The sequence below is a fragment of the Borostomias antarcticus genome (assembly GCF_949987555.1).
Source record: "Borostomias antarcticus genome assembly, chromosome: 1".
Lineage (NCBI taxonomy): Eukaryota > Metazoa > Chordata > Actinopteri > Stomiiformes > Stomiidae > Borostomias > Borostomias antarcticus.
In genome coordinates this window covers 47,482,634-47,505,429 of record NC_140234.1, presented here as the reverse complement: position 1 = coordinate 47,505,429, position 22,796 = coordinate 47,482,634, and the positions used below count along the sequence as shown (strand labels likewise).

Sequence of the window (22,796 nt, the reverse complement as noted above, 5' to 3'; positions counted from 1 at the left end):
AAATCTACCTGGCAAAATAAAATCGGTTTCCGATAGAACAATGCGCGTCAAGGCAAAATAAGGATGCATAGTCAAACATGCTTTTAGTCCCCGCACCTTATTATTATCATTATTATCATTATTATCATTCTTCTTCTTCTTCTTCTTCTTATTGAATTAATGCATGGCTTTATTTCAGACTCATGGTCCATAGAAAACAACAATTACAACATACAAGAAAAAACATAAATACATAATAACAAGCTAACATTAACCATACAGCCAAAGCAAATAGAGTTACTATTATAATTTTTATCTGGCACGTAATCATACACATTTTGCTCAGTAGCCTAACCACAAGATTTGTAGGTCCTAGCCTACTCCATTTCCTTTGGCTGTAGGTTATGGTTAATGTTAGCCTGTTATTTTTTGCCATTCACAAATCACTGCGTTCTGTGACCTCGTGTATGTGTGTGTGTGTGTGTGTGTGTGTGTTTCTACAGAGTTGATACCTTCTGCCACTCTCCACCTGCCTCGCGGCGCTGACACCCCGACCATATCTGCTTGGAAACAAACTGCGGCGGTTCGGGTTACCGGGGCGCGATCGATGGCGAGTGTCGGCCGCGCGCGTCGGGTGATGGTGTCGCGTTCCGCGAGGGGAAGGGGGTTATCGACGCATGGCCGATCGCTATCATAATCACACTTCCCCTCTTATCACGCTTTCTGCCCACCCGCCTACTGAATAAAACATCCCCTTCCTGCTGCGGATCACTCACTCCACAATCTGGGCGTAAATTGAGTTTTCAAAGTCTCTTGTAGTGAGGAAACATGAGAACATGACATGGCACCCTCTGGCTGCTCTGTACAGTGGGGTCTATACCATTCAGCGATGAATGTAGGCTACTGGAGTCCTCATCCTGTATATGACCAACAGACAACAGCTTATCTAAAGTGTAGGAATATTGTTGAGATATGTACAGTTAGGTCCATACATATTTGGACATTGACAGTTTTCTTCATTTTGTCTCTGTACACCACCACAATGGATTTGCAGTGCAGTGCATTTTCAGCTTCAATTTGAAGGTATTTACACCAATATCAGGTGAACAGTGTAAGAATTACAAACAATTTTATGCGTGCCCCCCCCCCCTTTTAAGGTACCAAAAGTAATTGGACAGTTGGCTGCTCAGCTGTTCCATGGCCAAGTGTGTGTTATTCCCTTGTTATTTCATTTTCAGATAAAAGGTCTAGAGTTAATTTCAAGTGTGGTACTTGCATTTGAAATCTGTTACAGTCAACTCTCAATATGAAAGTGAAGCAAGCCATCATAAGGCTGAAAAATCAAAACAAACCCATCAGAGAGAAGGCAAAAATACTAGGTGCGGCCAAATCAACGGTTTGGTACATTCTTTAAAAGAAAGAACACACTGGTGAGCCTAGCAACACCAAAAGACCCGGAAGACCACGGAAAACAACTGATGTGGATGACAGAAGAATTATTTCCCTCGTGAAGAAAGACCCCTTCATGACTGTTGGCCAGATCAAGAACACTCCCCAGGATGTAGGCGTATCTGTGTCAAAGTCAACAATCAAGAGAAGACTTCACCAGAGTAAAAACAGAGGGTTCACCACAAGATGTAAACCATTGGTGAGCCTCAAAAACAGGAAGACCAGATTAGAGTTTGACAAAACACATCTAAAAAACCCTGTACAGTTCTGGAACACCATCCTATGGACAGACAAAGATGAACTTGAACCAGAATAATGGGAAGAGAAGAGTATGGAGAAGGGAAGGAACTGCTCATGATCCAAAGCATACCACCTCATCAGTGAAGCATGATGGTGGTAGTGTTATGGCGTGGGCATGTATGGCTGCCTTTTGAACTGATTTAATTGCATTTATTGATTATGTAAATGCTGACAAAAGCATCAGGATGAATTCTGAAGTGTTTTGGACAATATGACCTGCTCATATTCAGCCAAATGCTTCAGAACTCATTGGACGGCGCTTCACAGTGCAGATGGACAATAACCCAAAGCATATTGCGAAAGCAACCATGGAGTTTTTAAAGGCAAATAAGAAGAATGTTCTGCAATGGCCCAGTCCATCACCTGACCTGAATCCAATTGAGAATGCATTTCCCTTTCTGAAGACAAAACTGAAGGGAAACCAACTAAAGAACAAGCAGGAACTGAAGACAGTTGCAGTAGAGGCCTGGTAGAACATCCCCAGGGACAAAACCCGGCGTCTAGTGATGTCTATGGGTTCCAGACTTCAGGCTGTCATTGACTGCAAAGGATTTGCAACCAAATATTCAAAATGACAATTTGATTTATGATTATGTTAGTTTGTCCAATTATTTTTGGTCCCTTAAAAAGGGGGGTACCACATATACAACTTGTTGTAATTCTTACACCATTTAACTGATTTGGATGTTAATGCCCTCAAATAAAAGCACATATTGAATGTTTCATTCCAAACCCATTGTGGTGATGTGCAGAGCTAAAATGCTGAAAATTGTCACTGTCCAAATAACTGTAGGTGCCAGGCACAAAAATACCATTAAAACTCTATACAATTCCTGCAACATGTAGATTCAACACCCCGAAGGCCTAGTCTTCCTCCTCACACAGACCATTCTATATTCCAAGGAGGCTTCACCTGAAAACTATAAATCAAGGCCTGTGTCCTCCGCCCACACACACTCATAGTAATAGACACCACAGGTGTTGTGACCCTCCAGGCAAAGTAACTTGTAGGGAGCAGAAGAAGGGCATGAAGGGGATATTTGCCTGTGAAGTTTTACATCAGGAGTAGGCAGACACCTGAAGGGAAGCCCCAGGCTTCGGTGGTAAGGAAGGCCATGGAAGAGCATGGGAAAAGAGCGAACAGAACAAACTGGGTTTATAGTATGATGATGAGTGGGTGACTGGAACAGAGGTGGAGTTAAGGTGATGCACATCAAAAGCACTCAGACACCCTGCTAGTGGAGGACAACTAGATCATCACTGGAGACCTCAGTTCTCTCCATAATTGCAGAAAATTATTAAAACTGAGGTTCTGACTGTAAGAATTGGGAAATTGTATCGCACATCAATTTGCTGATAGGAGACCAAATAGACACTGATATCCTCTACTTGGGAAGAAGAATTAGGAACAAAGTGCAAGAACCATGTCATCCTCAGGGACAACACAGGTTAGAGGATGCCAATCATAGATGTGTGATTACGTCAAACCGGCCGAAATTCAATGCCCCAAAGGGAATAAGATGTGAGCTATGATCTAATGTAAACAGCCATGCACAATTTGCCAATGTACGTGATAGATGACTTCAAGGGACCTGCATGGTCCTCTTGCACATTATGTGCCCAGTAGTCGAACACAACCTGTCTCAAAAGTCCAACATTGATCGTACAAAAAGTGAAGTGTCAAATGTTTTAGTAAGTTAAGTGGAGAGAGGGTATTCAATTAACAAAGTGGGCGAGGAGGCGATGAGCGGCGGCGAGGGACAGACTGAAACGGAGAGAACGGGGTGTGAAGTGACAGTCAGCACATCTGGTCTCATCAATAATGCAGGGCCTCTTTAAACGGCAGTTTGTCACAGATTGAGCGCTGACGACTGAAATCCACACTGACACCCAAGCTTCTGCCAGGGGAAACAGGCCAGGAGAGAGGAGCTGGGAGGAGAGACGGAGTCAAAAGTTTTAGAGATCTGAGCATCCCTTACTTCAGCATGGAATTACTCTTAATTGAATGTGTGGCAATCTCGAATACTGAAGTCATCAGTAAGTTCATGGTCAAATCCGCAGCAGTCAACAAGTCTTAGTCAGCATTCATAGCAGAGAATCTTGGTAAACAGTTCAAGAAAAGTAAAAATCTTGACAGCAATCATTTTCGATTCCTCTGCTCAATACTTTTATTATTAAAATGAAAAAGACAAAACAATCTCTAAACAAAACATCAATGACATGCCTTCAGCATTTGTCAGCAATTAGAAGTCTGCAGTCATTATCTTCTCACACTGCAACTTGTGGCACACTACACACACCTAAACTCCACCGTGATCCTGTCCACTACTAGTTCTGATACGCGTTGGAGAACACAATCAGTAATTGGCCATTCAGTCCATTATATGCCCGTCGCCCCCCCTGGAAACCGAGATACGGGTATTGGAAACGGGTGCCATATAGAATGGGGAAATTTATTTTCTATTTCCCGGTAATGAGGGGATTCCTCAGCACCACGATGACGGAATCTCCCCTCAGGAACATCTTGGAGATGTAGCGGTCCTTGTTCACTGGCTTAGACTTCTTCTTGCCCTTGCCACTCTTGGGAACTTCCGTCCACATCTCCTTCACATTCTCCAGGACCATGTTGCAGTGCCTGCATTGGTGGTGAAATAAATGCAGTCATTCATAGAAGCAACAAGTCTATTTAGATGAGAACTGAGGCAAAAATACACACGTATACAAACACACACACACACACTGTACGCATGCACGCACGCACAAACACACACACACACTAATTGGTGCATACTGTAAATGTATGTGTGCTTGCTGTAAAGACTTTGATTTTACACACATTGCATGACTTGTCCTATGATTAAGATGCAATACCATTACCATACAGTTACATCACTGTTAGATCACCAAATGATTCCGAGCGCGGCACCGCTGCTGCTCACCGCTCCCCCAGGGGATGGGTTAAATGCGGAGAACAAATTTCACACACTCAGGTGTGTGAAAATCAGTGGGACTTTAACCAACATCATATACCTGTCAAAGGCCTTGACACGACCAAGTAGCTTCTTGTTGTTGCGACAGTTGACGAGAACCTGTGTGTTGTTCTTGACTGACTGGGTGAGCACGGACAGGGGCCCTGTGTTGAACTCCTCCTCCTCCCGTTTCTGGAGCTCGTCAGAAGTCATCTCAGACTTGGGCTTATTCAACAGACTCCTGAAATATGACAAAAATGCTCATTGATCAGCAGTCAAAAGTGCTAGACATGACGAAAGACAATGTAAAGATATCTTTGACAAGGTCAAAAGATTGGGCCAGATAGCTAGCTAGATGCATGGTTGAGGGGCTGTTATGAAGTACCTTCGTGGAGTCGTAGCTAATGTATAACTAGCTTTATCAATGCAATGCAAAATAATTAGCTGCAACTAGCAGAAAGAACATGGTTGGCTAACTTAGCTAATGGTTTGCTGGCTAGCTAAATAATATGATTAGAAGTAATTTTACTAAATTCAAACATACGGCAATGTTATTGTTTAATATACTTACATATCTGATTAGACACAATATAAATGTTAGGGAGAAATTATCCAATATTCAACCAGCAACCCAATCTCAATCTTGCTGTTCGTCTCACCGACACTCATGCGTTTGAGTCTACATAATTACTTCCGGGGCGCTAGTGCCTAAATTGTTTCCGGGTTATAGCTTGAGGCAAGCAGAATCAGATAAGAAAACAAGATATACGTTAAGATATATGATATACGTTAATAGTCCCCGTGATTTGATTTTTATTAGCACCATACAGAAAAAGGAAAACAAGAACAACACAATAAATAAATAAATAACAGTGCCGATTATAAAATCGAACTTTTTCTACAGGTTTAAGAAAGAACATTTAAAAAAGAAAAAGAAAGAATAGGTATATTCTAAATTAACAGGATCTAAAGTAACGGGATAATTCAATAATTACATATTTGCAAATAATACATAATTTCATCAGTTGCAAATGGCAAGCCAAAATGATAATACATGCTAATTGTAACTTAAAAGAAAAAGATGGGTGAGCAAGTTACAGGAAAGAACAGAGAAAGCAGTGGAAAAGGTACAGTAGCAGTGGGAAAAGTACAGCGGAATGGATGGATGGATGAATAGATAATATAATAGATCAAATTAAATTAGGCTACAAGAAGAAGCGGGAACAAATCTATATACAGCCTATGCCTAGATATTGGATACATACATACATACATACATACATACATACATACATACATACATACATACATACATACATACATACATACATACATACAGTCTGTATAGACAGGCCTGGGCCATAGCAAACACACACCAGTATTTGCCATGTCTCTCCTATGATGCTTTTTTAGCCTCTCTACCTTAGCCGGTAGACAAACATACTCCGGGAGCTTGCTCGATCGCCTTGTTGAGAGGGGTCAGGGAAGAATTTTTACAGCTCACTTATCTGGCCCCCGGGTGATTACTGTTTTTTTGCTTCCCCCAGGAATATGTAGAGGTGGGTCGTATGCCCACCTCCCTTGTTCTCTGTAAAGCGCATTGTGTTGCCTCTGGGTATGAAATACGCTATACAAATAAAGCTTTGATTGAGTGATTGATTGATAATAATACGCAAACATATACAGATACATATATACTTACGTAGGTACGTACATACATACATACATACATACATACATACATACATACATACATACATACATACATACATACATACATACATACATACATACATACATACATTGTACTACTGTTGTAGAGTCTGATGGCCGCTGTCACAAAGGAGCGCCTGAACCGCTCAGTATTGCATCTAGGTGGGATGAGCCTGTGGCTAAAGGTGCTCCCCATCTGCCATAGCTTGTCATGGAGGGGATGAGAGGGGTTGTCCAGCATGGACTTAAGCTTGTCCCTCATCCTCCCCTCAACCACAGTCTCCGGGCTGTCCAGTTGTTGGCCCACGACAGCCTTTAGTCAGGTTCATTACCTCCGCCCCAGTGACTGCGCAGGGCTAGAGGTTATGTTTTTGGTGGCGTGAGTGTGTGTTTGTGTGTGTGTTTGTTAGTAGATAACGCAAACAATACTGGACTGGTTTTTACGAAACTCTGTGGAAGGGTGTAGCATGGTCCAACGTAGAGACATGAGCCAAGAGCCAAAGCCATGTTATAAGTTTATTTACGATCATAAACAACGGCCGATATCAAAGTTTTGTCAAACGGTGCACTCTCGAGATATAGCCCATCGCCGCTAACAAACTCAATAGATCCATAGGTGCATAGACAAAATCCCTCAAAAAAACCATAAACTCTTGTTTTCAAATAAAGGAAAGTCACAGAATGGTCATTGGTGTCCGTTGATGTTCTGGCAAAAAAGATTGCCACAAAGTATGCTTCCGATCGTGTTTTATTGATCATATTATATCCATTGATTTGTATTGACAACAAAGCCAGAGATGTTTAGATTCATCTGCGTCCCATATTTCTTTTGATCAACAAACACTTCTACCTAACACTATCTATGAAATACTAGCTGCAAAGAATCCTAGGCTTCTCGACTTATTGTTGTTGTGTAGAGTAGACCTGTGACCCGGAAGCGGCTCTTCTTCTTCTACGTTAGCTTCCAAACTCAGTCAAGACCTCCCAAAATTTAAGCAGAAGTTTACAAACGTATGTACTGCGAGTGAAAAAACTTCTATGCTAAATGATAAATAAAGCCCGATCGGAAGCATACTTTGTGGCCATTTTTTTATCACAGCATCAACGGACACCAGTGCCCACTCGGAAAGTTTTAGCATTAGCGGTGATGGGCTATATTTCGAGACTGCACCGTTTGATGAAACTTTGATATCGGCCATTGTATATCATCGTAAATAACCTTTTAACATGGATTATAATGCTAAATTCCGAACCTGTCCTTAAAATTTTGGAGTAGATTCGAAGCACGGGTCGGGTCCACGGTGACACCCAAACACGGCCGGCCATTCACCTCCATTCATTTTTTTAGCCAGGATTACGCAAAAACTACCAGATTGTTTTTCATGAAACTCGGTGGAGGGGTGTAGCATGGGTCAATTTAGAACCCATTCAATATTGGCGTGCACAGGGCCATGAAATGCATTCAGGGGTGGAGATCTGTGCTCTCTGAGCACCATTTCTAGTTATGTTTTGATTTTAACTTTTGTTGGAATTTTGGGGGGATTTACAAAACTATACATTTTGGGAAAGGGTATTGTATAAGGAATCAGAAAAACAATGTTTCCATTTGCCCAGATGTCTATGTGGAGGCTATCTTGGAATGTACAAAACGGCCACCGTAAAACGTACGTTTTGTAATATCGTATTGTTATGAAGTACCCGTCTTGCACGGGATCCAGCTGCAGATCCTGCAGAGCAATGGCTGCCTGTGCCCATACCCTTGTTTGGACATCTGTTTGGACTCTCAAGATGTGCTACTTCAGAGCTCCAAATGTTGGAGGGAGCTTTACACATTCTGCCATATGTTTGTAGAAGAGATGCCATTGCAGTTGAGGGATTGTCCCGGTGTTGATACCCTTGGCTCTGTAAGCTGCACATACAAAGGAAGCCAGTGTTGACAGCTTTCCTTTCGTCACTTCTGCTTCATCCAAAAGCATCTGCATTGATAACATCTTCATCTGCTTTGAGGTAGACCTGCAGCCAGGTTGCCTTGCCTATATGGGAGAACCTCCCTGTGTTGTCAGGCCCCAGTGAATGCATGGAAAGCTGGCAAAGCCTTTGCTCTTGCTTTACCTAGAGCTTGCTCAATCTGCACAACATCAGAGGCCATAGAAATTGATGTGTTCTTCACCAAGAAGTCATAGATTTCTGTGACTAGCACTAGAACGTCTGTGTCTGGCGAAAAGGTCATAGTTTGCTGTGATGAGCACTAGAACATCTGTTTCTGGCGAGAACAGCAACTGTGCATCTGGTGGGTTTTGCTGTGATGCCAGCACAGCCTGGTGGATCAGCAGTGTGTCTGCTTCTTGCTGGTTATTCGCTTCGCCAAGCAGATGATGTTATCAATGCTCTGCGGATGCTTTTGAAGAAGTGCAGAAGTGATGGAAGGAATGATGTCAACACTGGCTTCCTTTGTATGTGCAGCTTACTCACCCAAGGGTATCAACATCAAGACAATCCCTCAATTTCGATGGTGTTCGAATCTGCCCAATCCAAAGTTGACTGATTCTTGGTATGGTGTTGCTATGAAACAGCTGATTCTCCAAGTAAAAAATAATTGACAAAATAATGCTGCAGGTTCTAACAATTAGCCAATCAGCACCAAGGGCAGGACTAATGCCGTTGTCAAGCTGTTGTGCTTTCAGACAATGCAACATTGTGACACAGCGAGAGCTTCTAGGAACTGAGATTACTTGAGAGGAGGACGATTGGTAGCCTAGTAGTTGGTTGTAGTAACAAAGTAGTCTACCCCCCCCCCCATTCAATAGCCTACTATGATTAAATTACTGTTTCATTTCGCTATGGTGGTCATGGCTAGGCATTAGCAATGACATTAAAATCAAATCTCCCTCCCCTCATGGAAATCAGTTTCAATGTCAGCCTGAAGTTCTCAACGTGTAGTGTAACGCGTTGACAATTCTGTCTGATATCACGCTAGACTTGGCTTGTACCGACATGTGTCAGTACAGCAGCCAATGCCAGAACAATGACGATTGCCAAGCTGTGATGCGCGAAAGCGATGATGATGGCTATGATGATGTATGGACTGTCTAATGAAAAAGGTTGCTTAATTATGATCATAATGTGGTCTAAAAATGCATGACATTATGCTGAAGATGGTTACAGAAACATCCAAAGTTCACACTTGCTAAATTTTTTACTTGTAAGACAAATTATCTGTTAATTCCTCAATGAATAGTGTTGTTAAAAAGTGATGTTAAAATGCATTTCAGTCAGTTCTACCTCAGTTTGTTGGTACCATTGGATTCCGTGACGCAGAAAATGTAGGTGTAGCAGTAAATATCAATGTTCCAGCTTAATTAGAAGCCAAGATATTACAAACCTTTTTACAAAAAGTTTTACGGCTTTTTGTAAATTCCAAGATGGCTGCCACATAGACATCTGGGCAAATGGAAACATTGATTTTCTGATTCCTTAAAACCCTTTCCAAAAATGTACAGTATAGGTTTGCAAATCCCCCCCAAAATCCCCAAAAATTACATAGTGAACCTGACTACTTGACTCCCTTGTACCTCTACAACAGGCGACAGCAAAGAACAGTGTGCTGGCTACAACAGACTGGTAGAACATCCGCAACAGCCTACTACACACATCAAAGGACCTGAGCCTCCTAAGGAAGAACAGTCTGCTCTGTCCCTTCCTGTAGAGGGCCTCAGTGTTGTCAGTCCAGTCCAGTTAGTTGTTCAGGTGCACTCCCAGGAACGTGTATGAGTCCACCATCTCAACATCCTGCCCCTGGATGGTGATGGGGGTTGGAGGCCTTTTGTTCCTTCTGAAGTCCGCCACCAGCTCCTTGGTCTTGCTGATGTTGAGTTGGAGCTGGTTCTCCTCAGACCAACAAAACTCTGATCAATGATGTTTTAACTTTTAGAACAAAGAACAAGCTCTATTCTGTAAGTCTCTGTTAAAGGATAAGCTTTGGTAAGCATAAACCATGTAATTCCTGAACTTGAAATCCACGTATATCATACTTTTTAGAGTTTTTCTAGTGTGCCCATAGCTAGCAACGAGCCAGGGTGCGCGTGCCTACGTTATTGACACAGAACTCTGTACTGCACAAAACAGAAATATTTTAACCTGTACTAGTCAGATACATGCCAGGGAAGCCGGGAATAGGGCTAAACATGAAATTCAGTGTACTTATCCTTTAAGACTTTATTTTGGGAATTTTAGCTAATCTTATTCATTTTTTCCCATAGGGATTTTGGAATACACTCCCAAATGAAGGAAATGCTAATTTAAAGTCTACAAAATGACGACATCACCTCCCCACTCTATTTTATAGGCTATTTAAATTAGCATGCACAATTTCCAATAGAATTCATGTTTTTTCTCTCGAAAGGCTAGGGCTAACTATGGGTTAGGTGACCTTTGTATGTTGAAAAAATATAGATTGACATTTCTTATACTTTTTTATGTTATGATAATTTTCATAAGAAATAGCGGCTAACTGGCCAGACCAGTTTGTTACATTACTCACAAAGCTGAATTAAGTCCATGGATGGTGTTTTGCTAATTAGCTAGGTAGCTAAGTGATAGATGGTGAGTGTTTAGCTCAGATTTGACTAGCAATGAAAATGATAGCTTCATTTGAAATGAGCACGGAGCTTGTTGGTGACGCCAATTACATGTGTGAAAGTTAACTTGCATGTAGGGAAATGACTTCAGAATTCAAAAGTGGTAATCCTAAAAGGAATTTATGTGGGGAATTTAATGCTAGGCTACACCGCCAATCAGGTCTCCCATCTCCAACTCGGGCCGCTACAATACTATTCATACTAATCATGACGTGAAATTGAGTAGCCTATAGTATGTAGTGTGTTCCTACTGCAGAGTATGTGGATTTGATGTATGTGAGAAATAATTTTGTGTATGTGAGAAATTCCCGGGTGTAGACTCGATTAGCTAGAATTAGCTAGAGTATGCATCGTGAACTAACTGCACATACAGTACTCAACCGCCACAAAATGCATTGCATCTCTTCAGACATTAGTTCAGGACATATCTTTATTGTTGTTGGCTACCGCTCGATTGGCCTGCAAGCCTGTTAGCCTACATGGTAATTTAGCATAGAGGTTAGCAAGCGGGCTAATAACACCTTACAACTGAGCTGTAATCTGGACATGCGATAAGTAACTGTGATTAATAATAACGTATTGTTGTTCTTTTCTTCAAGGGACTGATGAAGAAACTGAATGCCTCATAAAATTGAGGGTAAGTGAAATGCTGGCCTTTCTATAATCATGTAATGAAGCCTTTTTCACTTTTTTTGTACCAGATTGAGCGCTGACGACAAATCAACACTGACACCCAAGCTTCTGCCAGGAAAGTGGGGGTGGGAGGAACAAGACAAAGACTCAAAAGTTTGAGAGATCTGTGCATTCCTCACTTCAGTGTGCAATTACTCAGAGTTGAATCTATAGTGAAGGTTAAAACAATCAAATTACAGTGTATGTGGTATTCTCTAATACCCCTCCAAGTCATCAGTTGTTCATGGTCAAATCTGCAGCGTTCAAAAGGTCAGCAGAGCAAAGTTTACCGGCAAGCGCAATGCTGTTTGTAATGCTGATTTTTATGATGTAATGAGGTCTTTTTTTCATCGCAGATTGAGCGCTGACAACTGAAATCAACACTGACACCCAAGCTACACTGCTTGTGCCAGGGCTGTCAGTGCCATTTCACTTTTTAAGTGTTTGATGCATGAAGATTAAATTATCACTTTAAAATGTAATTTATTCATGAGTGTCAGCGTTCTGATGCTGTAAGCGATTGAAATTTAAGATGATTCTCACTCTCATCTGAACTGTTCACATCACATTAATATACTGGGAGCTAGTTAGCTGAGTGAAACTTGAGAAATCAAAAATCATGTACATCTGAATCCTGTACTGCAGACAACAGTGGTTGGATAAAATGATGATAAAATAAGATGTTGATAACTAGTTTTGATGCCCGTTGGAGCAAACAATCACTAATTGGCCATTTAGTCGGCCCTAATTACTTAATTAAAAAATCTGTCCTTGTCAACCTCTGCTCGGTACCTCTGCCGGTACTCATCCCAAATATGAATGCAGTTAGGCAGACAGTAGCTGTCTTCGAAATCGTTCACTCACTCCCTATTCCCTATGTATGTAGTGTTCCCCATATAGTGAACTACATAGGGAACGATTAAACGGTTTTCGGACACTACGTGAAACGTCATTGAGTCAGATATTCCTGGACGCAAGCAAGCAGACGTGCCAAGTATCACGTAAATTTACCGAGCACCAGGGCTGCCAAGTCTCACGCATTGAAGCCTATTCTCACGCTCACACTCCAAACTTCACAGTTCTCATGCGGAGAAATGACCAACCCCTAAATACTAGCAGTTCAATGCTCATGGGACCCTTATTTTCAAATTATTCAGTTTCCATGATCAGTTTTGAATGCTAAATCGTTTGACATTCTAAATTGTTGACATTCTAATGATGGATTGACATTCTATTGTGTGGTTTTGTCAACTATGGTGCTGTCTGCTAATAGCAAGCTGTAAAGTTGCACATTAAGACCGTGATAGCCAGTTAGCTCACGACAGCAGCTTCCATAACATTAATGGTAGCTGTCGGTGGCTAAAGCAGTTAGCTAACATTACAACGATGATTCCTGTAATTATTTTGATGCTGTTGGTTCAACTTCTGTTTCTCAGGCATAAACGGAGGCGAACTCACACTCGCATTAGCAACTAAACAGCTACAGGAATCATTGGCTGTGTCCGAAATGCCTGCTACCTGCTACTTGCTATATAGCAGGCGAGAAGTAGCATGCTATATAGTACCTACTACTCCACAAAAATGATATAGCGGGCGAGAAAAATGTAGCATGCTACTTGAGTCAGGTGACGGGAATGCGTGGGTTACGTCGTTACGCTGAGGCGAAAAGGCGTTCAGTTACCCAGACCTCGAACCTGTGGTTAGTTCATATTCCGGTTATATTCTGTCAAATATATCGTTTCGAAAAATTATTTCTTTATCCAGGCATCTTAGTTGTAACAGTTTCATTATAGCGGAGCAGGTCATATTTGCTCGTATGTGGTATTTATTTTGTTCACAAGTTCGCGATAGTAAAGCCAGGCTACAGAGCTCCAGAAACAGTAGCCATAGCAGAGGAGCGGCCGGAACAGAATGCTCCTGTTGCCGAATGCCCGTTTTTGACAACCTGGACCTTATTTACGACATATTATAAGACGTTTGACTCACCGAGATCACTTTGGTTTAGTTCGGAGGCATGTAGAAGAAATTTAAAATCCAGCGCGAGCCAGTATATCCATGTAATGGCAGTGGTCGGGGCACTTAGAATGCAGTTTCTAAAAATCTATTTTCTGCCGCGAAACGGTTGTTTTCATCAATCTGTCTTGATGAATCGCTAGTTGTGCTTACATAGAGCATAAGCCTGTTGTGGTTTTCACATGCCATGATCTTTAGAAACGTCTTTCGAAACGAAATAGCTTCCTCACTTGCTCCAGCACAGCGCGCAATCGTTGCTCCAGCACGCTGTGCGCATGCGTGCTGGAGCAAGTGAGGAAGCTATTTCGTGTCTAAAGACGTTTCTAAAGATCATATTACAGAGGCATGTGAAAAACCAAAACAGGCCTATGCTCTATGTAAGCACAACTAGCGATTCATCAAAACAGATTGATGAAAACAACCGTTTCGCGGCAGAAAATAGATTTTTAGAAACTGCATTCTAAGTGCCCCGACCACCGCCATTACATGGATATACTGGCTCGCGCTGGATTTTAAATTTCTTCTACATGCCTCCGAACTACACCAAAGTGATCTCGGTGAGTCAAACGTCTTATAATATGTCGTAAATAAGGTCCAGGTTGTCAAAAACGAGCATTGTCCTTTAACCTGTTTTTGTCAAATATATCCATTGGAGAAATTATTTTTTCATCCAGGCATCTTAGTTTTAACAGGTTAATTATAGCTGAGCATGTTTTGTTTGCTAGTAGATGGTATTCATTCCGTTCGCAATAACGTTATTGCAGCCAGGCTAAATTCCTCCAGGGAGCCAGTGACAGGCGAGTTGAAAAGCTTCACTCCCCGCCAGCAGGAGCTTTGGCCGCTGTTACCGCATCTCGGATAACCCGCTGAGTTCGTGGCTGCTATTTCACATTCGCCCTTGATCAATCCCAATACCGATCCATGGTAATAATGAATCAATCGTTCAGATCGGCAATGCTGCATGCATGTTACAACATCATTGTTAGCTTTATTAACATAACCATAGCCTACATTTATCTCTCTAACCTTAGGCTATCCATCTTACACCAGTCGGCCATTCGATAGCTAGAAGCGGTCAACGCCAACGTTGACTGAAAACACCCAAAATCTACATGGATACTTTCTAGTCAGAAAAAATCTTAAAACTTAATACAGTGATATAAGCTATTAACAGTCGTAGAGCCAAAATTACCAAGAGCTTTTAGCCTGCTTTAAAATCCCTGCTATCGTTGTCAGTGCGAAATGCATTCTAGGATATTTAGCTCTATACTTCAGTGAACAGTCTGCTGGTGATGGCATACTTAATTATGCATTTACTATGCAGTAGGATTTTGTTATTATGCCATTTCAAACACAGCCTAAATATCATGCTACGAAAGGACACAGGCATAGACTACATGTCACGTATAAAAGCGTCTGCACCTCTCATACGGTATTAGGGGCGGTGACACTTTGAAGACACACACCCATGTATTAGGGGCACCGATGAAATGTCTCTGCGCTGAGCCAAGCCCCCAGGATCAGCTTGGCACATTAAAGCCACCATGGGCTTAGAGGCCAAGCTCGGTATTGCAAGTCATGTGACGGCATGCGGCCCAAAAGCCTTATTTCTACCAGAAGTGGATTTATAATAGATAGGGCTAGAAGAGGAAAACAATATTTTTCTGGGTATCATTCAGCATCAGAGACCAATCTAAAAATTAGAAACTTCTAACTCATTTACCTTTTTTTTTTTGAAGCCACCAAAGCCACCTTTTTTGAGCCACCTTGGCTCTATCAAGTCGATTTTAGAAATATGCTGTGAACGAGCCTCGGGGAAGCTGGGCCCGCGTTCATGAGTCCTGCAAACTTGGCGGAAAACACGTCACCATAGGAAGACCCGCCCTACTCTGCCTCTGATTGGCTAGTTTAAGGGAAGTAATGTTTAATGACGTCGGCTGACTATATTAGCCTATAGCTCCATGTTTTTAGCAATCAACCTGCTATATAAATTATCATGAAATGTGGTTACTATAGGAAATTGATGAAAAAGATCTAGAGGGTAAGTGGGTCAATGTTGAATAACTTTGCTAACATTACCTAATGTTACATTTCCTTATATAAACGTCAACTATATTGATACTGTATAGGCTAGGTAGCTATGCTAACGGTAGCTAATGCTAACGGGTTAGCGTTAGCTAATGCTAACGTTAGTTAGCTAACATTACGTTTGGAGGGTTCAGATGTATTTCAATTTTAACTTTAAGGATAAGGACACTGAATTTCATGTTTAGCCCTATTCCTGGCTTCCCTGGCATGTATCTGACTAGTACAGGTTAAAATATTTCTGTTTTGTGCAGTACAGAGTTCTGTGTCAATAACGTAGGCACGCGCACCCTGGCTCGTTGCTAGCTATGGGCACACTAGAAAGTAAACTCTAAAAAGTATGATATACGTAGATTTCAAGTTCAATTACATGGTTTATGCTTACCAAGCTCTGAAGTCGTCCTGTAAACACCATAGGTCCTTTCGCCTCTGCATTTACAAACAACAGTAACTTGTAAACTGTACTAATTTCACCGAACATACAACAGCCATCCCTTCACGCTGTAGGCCTAAACATCCGAAAAATTCAGATTCGGATGAATGAACAGGTATTGGTGGCTTTAAAAAAAAAGAAGGAAAATGAGTTAAAAGTTCCTATCTTTTAGATTGGTCTCTGATGCTGAATGATACTCAGACATTTTTTGTTTTTCCTCTTCTAGCCCTATCTATTATAATCCACTTCTGGTAGAAATGAGGCTTTTGGGCCGCATGCCATCACGCGACTTACAATACCAAGCTTGGCCACTATTTCAAATGGTTTCATGTGCCAGTGAGCAACTTTTATTGAAATGAATAGGCAGCCATGTTAAAATGCCTCCAGTTATATTATACCTCCATGCGCTGAACCCATACCGTCATCCTTCCCCCCAGGGCAGCCGGGAGCAGACAGTATAGGCCTATGTGCATGTGCAACGCGTGGGGACTAATCCAAATGCTCCTGTCCATCTTCGTCAGGATTAGCGATCTTGGACAGTGTTAGCGCACACGAGGAGAACATGCAAACTCCACACAGAAAGGCCTGGGAGATACTACCTGACAACCCTGGGGAGAACTCGACCCCCAGTGCTAACAGCATCCCAAGCAGGAATCAAACACAGGACCTTCTTGCTGTGAGGAGACTGTAACGCACACAGCCACCCACAAGCAATTTGGGGTTGTGTCTTGCTCAAGGACACTTAGACATACTGTTGTGAACCAGGGACCTTCCGATGTAAAAGTAAATTAATATTATTCAGTGCATTAAAGAAAAATGTAAGGCTAATGCATAGCTATAGTCTTTATAAGGAATTTGTAATGAGTTGTATTGGTACAATTGGTACTCGCTCACCCGTGCTATCGAATCACAAGCTTCTCGGACGCAACTATGTCATGGCAAGTGTATTTTGAATGGGAACTTTGCACTAGTAGAACCATTTCTAAGACAAATAGGCTAATACAATTTCAACTTATTATTCCACTGATTAAGTCACAATTAGGTTATGCATTCCTTTTTAGTAGCCTATGAGAAGGAAATAAGGTGAGAACACAATGGTTTAAAAGCCAAATGCCTACAGTACCTTAACTAATTAGCCCATCAGTTTTAAAGGAAACTGACAAGCAAACCATTCAGAATCAGACAGCTAACTCTTTTGTTTGTCCACTGTGACAGAAACAGGAAAAAGTGTCTGAGTGAGAGACATGGAGATGAACATTATCTGCGTAGTGCTGACATACTGAGAGATTGGCTTACTAGAGAGAGACAGGCAGGCGCCTGAGGGGTGCACAACCAGCCCACCTTATTTCACAGGGTGGCGACTCTACCTGCGGAGGGCACTTGCTAGGGGATAATCACACCCACAGTGTGCTGATTTGGGAGGTCTGATCCAGGGATTGGTTTACAAAGCTTGACTATGATTATGAAATGTACACCCTCCACCTGCCTCAGCCAAACACTTGCCCCTGTTCACTCACTTCCTTAATGGCGAATCCTGCCATAAGCCCTGGATACATTTTGCCAAAGGGCCCCCTGGAAATTTGACTTTTACAGGTAAAGTGAGCTTTTCAGTCTGGTAGCTACCCATACACCCATGTCAGTGTGTGTGTGTGTGTGTGTGTGTGTGTGTGTGTGTGTGTGTGTGTATGTGTATGTGTATGTGTGTGTGTGTGTGTGTGAGTGAGTGAGTGAGTGAGTGAGTGAGTGAGTGAGTGAGTGAGTGAGTGTGTGTGTGAGAGAGAGAGAGAGAGAGAGAGAATGTACAGTATATGTGTGTGGTCCCCCTACAGGGTCTCAGTGAGCACCAAACTGCCCTTGAGTGCTCATGGAGAGACAAATATTGAGGACTGTCCTGTCAATCAGTTGATTTAATCTTTACCCTGTGGTACTCTGAAGTCTATAACTTGGGGTGATATAAAGGTGTGGGGTTATTAGCAGTGCCTGTCAAAGAAGAGATGTTATTTATTACAAGAATTTAACAGCAAACATGATCAAGTTTCAGTGGCCCCAGGACATAATGCCCTGGGCCTTTTGGGCCATACCTGTTGATTCACAACTCTATTTTTCTCTCTCACTCTAAGTGGTTATACCACAATTACTTATGTGAGTAATGAAAATATTGTTATTATCTTTGTATCTAGACAGTTAGTTTGCCAACACTGTCGCTGCACAGCTACATGATCTGTCTGCAGTCTGGCTCAACCGCAGACGACTGTGTTCCAGACGGGACTGGGAATGGTGGCTGCAGTCTTCATAAAGCCTCTTTTGTTTGATGGAGGCACACTTCCAGAAAATTGTCCTCATCTGTGTCTTCACACATCTATTTTCATTAACTTATACCTCCTCTGAGCTGCGAGAAAGGTGAGGGAAAGTTCATCTGGCTGTGATGTCATACACAAGTGAAATAGTAGAAGTAGATCAATGAGCTCACTCTGTGATGATGGCTATCTCTCTTAACTTACATGGCGGTTCAGGCTTATTGGCCTGCAAACAGTCTGTAGCACTGACACCTCTGCAGACCCAATGAACTTAAGATGATCTTTAAGTTTAGAGCCAGTGTCAGGTACTAAGGAAAACTATGCAGGGCAGTGTATACAGTATGTGTTGGAAAACTGTACAGTGCAGTGTATATGAGTGTGTGAGCGTGCGTGTGTGTATGTGTCAGTGTTGTTGTCGAGTCCCCAGTGTTCGAGTCCAAGTCCGAGTCACCAAAGTAGAGTCCAAGTGGAGTCCGAGTCATCAAGATTGAGTCGAGTTCCAAGATGGGCTCCAGTGCTCATTCCCCTTCCGAGTCTGTCATAGGCAATTTACTTTTAACGAGAGCTTTTCAGTCTGGTAGCTGTTCATACACCATGTCAGTGTCCTGTCCTACACTGAACAAAAATCTTTCAACTGCAGTCAATGCTTGAGTCCAAGTCATCAGTGCTCAACACTGGTGTGTGTCTGTGTGTGTGTGTGTGTGCTATGTGTGGTAGCGGACATAGTCGTTTTATTATTTAGGCTACTGATTTTCTGTTTTATTATTTAATGAATTATTGTTATTTCGGCATTCTTCTTTGTCTAATCACACACAAAATGAATGGAACTACTTAGTCTATCATGTGAATGCAATAATAATGCAGTAACAATGAAATAATAGGCCTATATGAACAACACATTAAAGCCGGCTACTGTACAACAATTTAAAGAATTAAAAATGCATTTCCAGACCTATCAAGAGACTATGCTTAATAAGCAGACAACTATGAGTTAAAATATAACTATGAGCTAAAAATGTAAACCCTAATAATTCAGAACAAATCTACTGGTCTATATAAATAATACATTATTTTTATCTGAATTATTAGGGTTTATAATTTTAGCACATAGTTATAATTGTGCATTTCAGCTATTATTATAAGAGCTCAAATGCTATTTAAAGGGAATTGTAGGCTATCTGTTGCCGTGTCAGGTGGGCTCATTTATCAATGGGACATCTGCTACATATTGGGGGGGGGGGGGATCTATCTATCGTTTCTCAGTGCATGAGCTTTAGTTTAATATTCATTTGAAACTATTTCGTTAGATACAAGCAAAAGTCTACAGTAAAAAATAGACCACCACTGATAAGTAATCTTTAATTATTGAAAGGAAAGCTACAAATTACGCACCCGAGACACGGCACGAGACCACAATTACGGAAGAGCATTAGGGCCAACAGCGGAGTTTTTTTTTTTTAAGCTTCTGAGTTTAAAGTCAGAAATTCTGACTTTTTTCTCAGAAGTTGTTTCTTACTTTTTTCTCAGAAATTCCGAGTTTTTTCTCAGAAATTCTGACTTTAATCTCAGAAATTCGGACTCTAATCTCAGAAGTTATTTCTGACTTTTTTTCTCAGAAAGTCTGACTTTAAAGTCAGAAATTCTGAGTTTTTTTCTCAGAAATTCTGACTTTAATCTCAGAAATTCTGACTTTAATCTCAGAAGTAATTTCTGACTTTTTTCTCAGAAATTCAGATTTTAAAGTGAGAAATTCTGACTTTAAACTCAGAAGCTTAAAAAAATAATGAACTCAGTTGTTGGCCCTAATGCTCTTCCGTACACAATAGCCTACGTTTCAGAGTGAAATTTAAGAAAACATCTTATGCGAAAATAAAGTAGCCTAATAGCTTAACTGAAAGTGCATGCAGTTGTCCGTAATAAGAAAGCAATCAGGAACGTTCACATCGTTAGGCTGTACTGTACTAATACTGACAATTTCCACCAAGTTTCAGGCTATGGGCTTTGAGTAGGTGAAGGCCATTATTTCGAATGTTAAAACATCATTCAAGACAGCACATAAACATAAAATGATAGGCTATTCAAATAAATCCAACCATATTTCAAACAGGGAATGGAGCTGTTGTGGAATAGTTTGTGAAGGTCTAAGTGGTGAAACATGTGTCCATTCTGAATTCAAAATAACAATCATAATTGTGATGACAGATGTGTCTTTTATAGGCTGCAACACTAACAATTTCAAAACGAAATACCCTTAGCCTATTTATTTCAAATAGGCCTACCTCTGAGCGGCAAATACATACTAGCCTATAATATTATTGTACATCTAGATAGCCCTAAAATGTTATAAATATTAAATATCGCATCGAAACTGATTCAAATAGTAGACAATTTAAGCAAAAATGCTATAGCCTACATTTTTGCATAGCCTATTTTCTTTATCCTAGTTAGTTTTAACAGTTTAAATTCTAATTAGTTCCAATAGTCCAATAGGCCTAACTGTTAGTCTTAAACTAATGCCCAGGCTATATATAGGCTACCCTACCACTTACATTACACTTTTTGTCCCACAACAAATTAACACGCATTAGGCTCAAAGAGACATGAAGGCAGAAAGATACATTTAAGAAGACCTAGCCAAAAACAAAAAAGAACAAAAATTATCTCCCTGCATTCCATGAAAGGGATCTCGAGGGGCTACTTGGAGGGAAATAATTTGGGAACTCAGCGCATGAACTTCCTAAATAGTCCGACGGTTCATTTTTTGACAAGTGTCCAACTTGAGGGGTCTTGGGTGGGGAGGGATCTTCTTGGCACATACTGAAAGTCGCCTGACGAGGCATCTGGTGCGCGTAAAAGTAACTGGCTTGCCCAGAGAGCATGTTGAGGGAACAAGGATTAGGGAGAGACAAAGCGCACGGCAGCGACGAGGAAGTGAATGTTGTAGCTGCCGCCGCGCTCATTTGATGGCGACGGGACTGTGCGCCACTCACTCCAAAATAAGACGTCTCCTGGTTAGTTTGGAACAGCCGGTCGGCTCTGGCACTGGTGGCACTCATGTGGTGTGACCGTTGTGAGAGAACCGAGGTGGCATAGTTGGAATGATGGGGCCCCGCGTAGGGCCCTGCGCCCGGGTGTGGATGAGCGGAAGGCTGGAGAGTCAGGAACGATGGCATTGGCCAGTAAAATGACCCTGCAAACGCAAGACCGGCCGTGGTGGATGAAAAACGGGCACCCCGTTTAAACGCAAGCTTCGCTCTGGAGCCCGCTGCCGCACGCCGCCGGAGTTTGCCAGTTGTGCCACCTATGAACACGTCGTCGCTGGAGGGGTCAAGCATCCAGTAGTTGCCTTTGCCTGGGTCATCATAGTGGCGCGGTACTTTAACGAAGCACTTGTTCAAGCTCAGGTTATGTCTGATTGAATTTTGCCATCCTTGTCTGTTATCTTGGTAGTAAGGGAAGTTGCCCATAATGAACTCATAAATGCCATTGAGCGTTAGCCTTCTCTCCGGGCTTTGGCGGATAGCCATCATGATAAGCGCGTTGTAACTAAACGGAGGTTTCTCGGGTTTGGCTTTCTCTGTCCCTCCATCTTTCTCCCCCTCTCCTTCAACCCGTTCTCCGTTCTCTCTTTTCCCATTTCTGGAGACGATGTCCCTTTCTTTGGCCGTGCATTCTTTCGAGTCACTGCGCTTGTCCTTGTGAAGGCGATACTTTTCATCTTGACCGCAAATTTCATTAGGCTCGGATGGCTCACCAAAACACTGCTTTCTGTTGCTCCGGGAGAGGGGCTCTTCCAGTGCCGCGCCGCCGTTTTCACACTCACTCATCACTCCATCTTGTCGAAACAGCAAGCTGCTGATGCTGAATGAAGATTTCTGGAAAAATCTGACAGGGGCTTTAAGATCCTCCATGTTCAACATCACGCACTTTCCACAGCACCTGGCAGTCAGCAGTGAAAATGTTACTGAATCCACGAAATATAGCGCACGGAACCTTGAACGTCTGTAAAGGGGCCAAAGACACAATTGAGCGTCTCTGCACACTCGCCTGCTACAACCCCCTTAAAAGAAATGCGCATGGTCAATCAAACCTCCGGATCCCCTTTGTGCCCTGCCAATCTCACTGACTGATCGATGAACTCCCAGGTTCAATTATGACACTTCCGAAGTGCGTGAAACTCAAGCCTCTCACCTGCGTCTCGCCCTCTGGGACCGCCTCTCGCCTTTCTGTTGACACAATAACTTGGCAA

General features: G+C 42.0%; 2 protein-coding genes across 2 annotated transcripts; both read right to left on the bottom strand.

Annotated features, from left to right (window-relative positions):
- Positions 1 to 3,887: 3,887 nt before the first annotated feature.
- Positions 3,888 to 5,390, bottom strand: LOC311314454 (small nuclear ribonucleoprotein Sm D2-like). Its single transcript, XM_084444811.1, has 3 exons — positions 5,269 to 5,390; positions 4,759 to 4,938; positions 3,888 to 4,363 (listed from the first exon to the last, which is right to left on the bottom strand). Coding segments are annotated over exons 1-3 (357 nt in total). The 5' UTR covers positions 5,271 to 5,390; the 3' UTR covers positions 3,888 to 4,188.
- A 15,814-nt stretch (positions 5,391 to 21,204) lies between these two features.
- Positions 21,205 to 22,458, bottom strand: foxg1c (forkhead box G1c; the record flags this gene model as incomplete). Its single annotated transcript, XM_084436003.1, has 1 exon — positions 21,205 to 22,458. One exon carries the CDS (start codon positions 22,456 to 22,458, stop codon positions 21,205 to 21,207), a length of 1,254 nt encoding a protein of 417 aa, XP_084292129.1.
- Positions 22,459 to 22,796: the final 338 nt, after the last annotated feature.

Bases quoted from the DNA above. Each gene is read 5' to 3' on its own strand.
- LOC311314454 (XM_084444811.1), bottom strand. The intron at 4,364-4,758 runs GTATATGATGTT...CCACCAATGCAG, and splicing joins CGTGTCAAGGCCTTTGACAG to GCACTGCAACATGGTCCTGG.